The 5962-nt window shown below is 46.3% G+C and overlaps 1 protein-coding gene across 1 annotated transcript; it reads right to left on the bottom strand.

The window, feature by feature from the left end:
• Positions 1-509: 509 nt before the first annotated feature.
• On the bottom strand, positions 510-1055 carry LOC119305176 (glutaredoxin-C1-like). The gene has a single exon (XM_037581772.1). The coding sequence runs from the start codon at positions 960-962 to the stop codon at positions 651-653; it is 312 nt and encodes a 103-aa protein (XP_037437669.1). The 5' UTR covers positions 963-1055; the 3' UTR covers positions 510-650.
• Between the last annotated feature and the right edge of the window lie 4907 nt (positions 1056-5962).

Here is a 5962-nt window from a genome sequence, read left to right as displayed (position 1 = left end):
GGGGGGGGGCTAACAATAATTTTTTTGCTGTCATATCTCCTGATCTGCCAGGGCCAGTTGGTTTTCCACATATCATAAAAGCAACCAGCTCTGTTTCGTTGATCTCTCCTTTTTCAACTAAGACTAGCCCAACATTACCAAAGTTCAGCCAATCAGTGTCCTCCTTGCCACCAGTTTCTATGTGAAAAAAACCAAGACCATTACTGGCACTCCCCCAATACATAGCAGCTGGATAAGACTTGTACTAGGTAGGGCAAGAGTCCATGTGGTGATCGATGACACGTCTTCAGTTCGCTCCAGTACTTGTAGTCGTCACTAGATGGTCTACAAATTTGAATATAATTTTTACTTCTGGTATTCTTTGTATTACCTTGCCATTCTTCGTATTAGTTTGACAGTTGATGAATAGATCAGAAGATCTCTCACAATTTTTTTTATAATGTGTAACCCATCGGTAGGACCTCCCAAAAAAAACCACTTAGATAGGACAGGTACTCCCATCAATCATCATCGACAGTAAAAAGACCTGCATGGTTTCCTTAGTCTCCGTCATCACCTGATACAGGACAGGATAACAGAGCACGTACACATCACATTATACTCTGGCGCCCAATGCATCAGGCCGAATATCTACAAACCCCTCCCATGCACTACACCCAGACAGCACCTGCATTACGAAGCAGCGGGACGAGCTTGCCGCTGAGGTGAAGGGACATGACCTTGTCGGTGCATCCGACGAGCCTGCCGCCGATGAACACTGCCGGCACGGCAGGGTTCCGGCTGAGGAGCCGCGCCAGCGCCTTCTCCATCTCCTTCCCCCTAGGGTCCTCGTCCAGTTCCACCACCGTCGGATTCGCCCCGAGATCCCGGAGGAGGCTTGTCACCGTGTGGCACATGCAGCAGGAGCTCATGCCGAAGATCACCACCGCCCGCTGCCCCGCTAGCTTCGTCACCTGCTCCATCAGACTGGCCCGGTCTTCAGTGCTAGTGCTAGAGCGCTTGATTCTCGTATACGAGGCTGACTTTGAGTTGTGCTAGCTTGCTTAGAGCTGGACGTAGAGGAGCCTTGCATATATAGCCATGCAAATGTGCACCGACAGGATGATCTTCGAGCAATTTGACCGGAAAAAGGTGATACGGGAGGGTTGGGATAAATGCGGGACTCCTTTAATTTGCGCCACTCCACGTATGGGTTCGGTGTGGAGCATCGAATTTTTGGATGGCAATGGCGATGCGGCGACCTGATATACCGAAGGGGTACAATGGATTATAGTGGATAAGGCATGGAGCTCTGACTTATAGTAAATTCTCTTCTATCCCTTATTCGACAAGTCAGATGAGAGAGACATGAAGAGAGATGCTGGTGAGATCATACGGTCATTTGTTGATGGCGTTCGCCCAAAATCGCATTGAGGTTTTGTACTCATTAAGCATGATGCATACCATCTTAATGAGTATTTGATTCTTTCTCTCCACTACTCCATTTTGCTAGGGAGTATAAACTGCGGAGAACTCATAGGTGATGCCATAATAATTGAGAAACTCTTCGATATGAAGTGCATCAAGTCTATTGGAGCCGTTCATTTTTGTGATTGGAGGGTCCAGATTAGCCAATACTACAACATATTTTTAGTAGTATATTGATCAATTAAGGGCATTTTAGGTAGTTCACTCTGTTCATCAATCCTCAACGAGTAGCAGTCCTATGGCCAACAATCATCGAGCTTGACGTGCGACATCACGTCGTCGGCCACAGCGAGGCTCCTCGGGAGGAACTGAACGTCAGCACTCGGCATTAGCACCGCTGCTTACCGCACGATGTGGACTGAGGTGAGCCGAAGTTTTTTTCGCGAATACGCAATGATTGCGTATCATTTCATTGATAGAGAGACCAGAGAACATGGGGTTGCTGTCCTTAACAGTGTACGCAAGATGGCGCGGGTAAGAAAAGCAGTGAGCAGAGGGGGAGGGTGCTCAGCCTCAATACAAAAGTTTTATGTTACAGGGAGTATGTTGGCCAGGCCGGTGGCTCCGGCTCGTGCCCATAGACAGGCCTCCTATTGGATGTCACGGACAAGCACCGCTTTGGAGGGCTATGCGCCGTCGAAGACGCAAGCATTGCGATGCTTCCAAAGGAGCCATGCAGTGAGGATGATGATTGTGCCGATGCCTTTGCGTAGACCTGCGGGGGAGCTGTCGATGGAGTCGGACCACCAGGTGAAGAAGGTGGTTGATCCGCCTGGTGGTGTGATAGTCGCTCGGCACCGGGAAAGGATCTCGTGCCATGTGCTCTTGGAGAAGGCACAGCCAGGAGGTGGTGAAGGGTCTCCGGTTCCTGAGAGCAGAGTGAGCAGTCGGGGTCGTGCTGGATTCCATGGCGCACAAGGCGATCCGTGGTCCAGCAGCGATCGAGCGAGGCAAGCCAGATGAAGAACTTGGTGTTGAGGGGAGCCCAGTTCCGCCAAGTGAGTTGCCAAGTGGGCGAGGAGGTGGATCCCAGGAATAGAGCTTGGTAACAGGATCGGGCCGAGTATTGGCCGTTGGCCGTCCATCGCCAGATCAGCCGGTCTAGCTCGTCGGATGTAGAGACGTTCTGTAGGCGGCACCAAATGTCAATGTACTCCAGGGTAGCTTGGGGACCCAAGGCACCGCGAATGTCAGCAATCCATGAGCGGTTGTTCATGCCGTCGTGGATAAGACGCTGTTTGCGGACACGCTTGGGGATCAAGGCCACCAGGGCCGGTACACGCTCCGCAATGGACTGTCCATCGAGCCAATGGTCGGACCAGAACTTGGCGGTGCGGCCATCTCCAATAATCCAGGAAGTCGAGGCACAGAAGAATTGTGTGACAGCCGGATCTCGAAGTCGAAGTCGATGTCACGCATGTCGCCAGCCGGACACGCTGGGCTCCTTCTGGAGGCCGCACAATAGCATGGCGTCGATCTCAAGCTCGACCCGCCGTGCCGTCTAGGTTCATCGGCTGGATGAGGCCCAACGCCTCCATACAAAACAGATCGCCCTCGCTGCGGTCGTCCATGCCTGGCCGACCAAGAAGGGTCAGCATGCATGTCAGCGGCGAACTCCATGGGCTTAGGGATGTAAGTGGCAAATAAACGGCGTCCGCAATCCCGTTTAGTTAGTTTTTGCTAGCTTGATAGTTCATTTTTCTCAAACAAACAAAAAACCTTTTTGAACTATCATATCATAAATGGACTTTAAACGGGATTAAACGGGACCCGGTTGACATCCCTACATGGGCTCGGCGTCCGTCTCGCTGTAGCTAACGATGTTGTCGGGGAAGAACTGAACGTTGGCGCAGGCCCGACTCATCGAGGCAAATTCTTTCTGCCAAAGAACGCATGTACACGAAGTGAGGACAAGCAGGTTGATTGATACACATATACTCCCTCCGTTCGGAATTACTTGTCTCGGAAATGCGTGTATCTAAAACTAAAATACATCTAGATACATCCATTTCTATGACAATTAATTCTGAACGGAGGGAGTATGTACGTACTGATTCCGCCGGCCGGAGATGCAAGCAAATCGCAAGGCCGCGTCGAGAACATACACTGATCCGATCTCGTCAAGAACATACGCAGGCGGCGTCACATGCGATGGGATTAATTTAGTTAATTAGATTAATCATTATAATTAAAATTAAGGAAAAACAAATCTACCCTGACAGGGAATTATCAATATAACCTCGATACTAACCGTTGGATCAACTAAATACCGAAATATTACCCACTATTTTGGGTAGTATGATGCACCGTAAAAAATCTCGAAACTCTCTATGAGTATTGTTGAACTCTGTGCCACTTTCACTTCTCACGTTCCTGATGGTGACTTCATATTCATTTTGAGCCTTTTTGGCAAAATGTTTGAAAATTTTCTGGGTTCTGGATTTATCCTCGAGAAAGAAAACTCATGTGATTTGGGAGAAATAATAGACAATGACGAGTCCATAGTGGTTACCACCGAAGCTAGAGTACTTCTGCAGCCCGAAGAGGTCCATTTGAAGAATCTCGAGTGGCCTTGTCATGATCATGATAGTCCGAGGAATGTGATTTCTTCACGAGCTTGCTAGCTTCACATGCACTAAAGAGGCGATTTTTATCGAATTTTACATCGGCAATTCCTATGATGTACTTTTTCTTCACCAACTCCTGCAAGTTTCTCATACATACATGGCCAAGCCTTTAGTGCCACAACCAACCCTCTATAGTTTCTGCAAGAAAACAAGCGGTAACCGAGGGACCTTTAGAGAAATCCAAAATATATATATCACATTTTCTACACCTTCGACTATAAAGGTGTTATCATTTTGCATGAAAACCACACATCTAGATTTGGTGAATAACACCATAATGCCTATATCACAAAATTTGAAATGGACACGAGATTGAATCCAATAGATTGAACAAGCATGACCTTATGAATGTGTTTCTCTTTTGATATAGCAACTTTACCTAACTCAATTACCTCTCCTTTGTTGGTGTCGCCAAAGGTGATATACTTCTGTGACGAAGTAGTCAATTTAAGATCGATGAATAAACTTCTGTCTTTGATCTTATGATTAGTACATCCACTATCCATGACCGATTCGGTGCCACCGGAGAAATAGTCCTGCAGAAGAATTAGTTCTTCTTAACAACCCACATCATGATGGGCGACTGATAAGATTTAGCTGGACGCTGAACATAAGAGTACTTTGCTCGAGGGGCATTAGAGTTTTTTTTCTCAAAAAGTGGTTAGCATAGTTGTATGAATATGCGGATTTTCTTCTTAGAAGTATGAACATAATGGTTACAAGAATAGTGCTCATATTCATAAGAGGAAGAATCAACATTAGAACCCATTCGAGGAATTTCCATTCTCGGTCGATGATGAATTCTTTCTCGACCGAGAGTTAGTTCCCTTAGAGGTTTTTTCCATTAAGCAGAATGGAGGTGCCTCGCCGTTGCTGTCATCATTGTCGAAGAACAAGCTTGATGTTAGTGTAGAGACGTAAGCAACACCCGCGATGCCGGAACCAGATTCCTCAACAGACGATTCTTCTTCAACTTCTTTAGACTCATACGCTTCTTCCTCGAAATCCATCTCTTTGCTAATATAAGCCGTCGCCTTGTGAGAATTCTCATTCTTGTATGAGATTGACTTCAAGGATGAGGATGAACTCTCTTTATTCTTGAAATGCTTATTTTTCTTCTTATCATGGTAAGAATCATAGTTCTTATTGTTCCTACTCTTACTGCTCTTGGTAACTTTGTCGTTGTTCCTAGCCTCAATCTCCCACAGAGGACATTCATCGATCAAATGTCCGTCTTTTTGCATTTGTAGCAAGAGTTTTCACTGGAGGAATTTGAGCCATAGGCAGATTTTGAGCTATACTTCGATTTTTTTTTCTAGAAGTGACTCTTCTTCTTGTATCGGTTGAAGCGTTCCACAATCAATGCGGGATCTTGGACGATATGACCAGGTTGTAAATTCATAGTCATCAATGTGTTCTTCCTGGGAAGAATCAACAGCAACCTTGAGAGCATGGCTTTCACAATAGTCGAAACCATACAAATCTCCCGTCTCTTCTTCTTGCGGCTCATGTGTGTTAAGTCTCTCAAGAACATTTGTGGGTTTGAGATCTTTGTAATCTGGGCGCTCTTTGATCATCGGAATCAGAGTATCAAATGAATTGTCCAGAGGCCGAAGCAACTTCTTCACCGCTTCATGATCAGTAATGTCAATAGCGCCAAGTTCGTTGAGCTCAATGGCGATATAATATGGACAATCATTATTATCTTGAACACACTTATTGTCAAGTCTTCTAAAGCGATTGAACTAGCTTCGTAGAGTATCAACCCGAGATTCTTTCTAAGTGGGAACACCTTCATTCACCATAGCAAGTCTATCCCAGATTTCCTTTGACGTCCTCATAGAACTATCGTGGCCGAATTTCCCCTT

The sequence above is a fragment of the Triticum dicoccoides genome, chromosome 5B, assembly GCF_002162155.2.
Source record: "Triticum dicoccoides isolate Atlit2015 ecotype Zavitan chromosome 5B, WEW_v2.0, whole genome shotgun sequence".
Lineage (NCBI taxonomy): Eukaryota > Viridiplantae > Streptophyta > Magnoliopsida > Poales > Poaceae > Triticum > Triticum dicoccoides.
This window is presented reverse-complemented; position numbering and strand designations above follow the sequence as displayed.

Bases quoted from the DNA above. Each gene is read 5' to 3' on its own strand.
- LOC119305176 (XM_037581772.1), bottom strand. From the start codon at position 962: ATGGAGCAGGTGACGAAGCTAGCGGGGCAGCGGGCGGTGGTGATCTTC.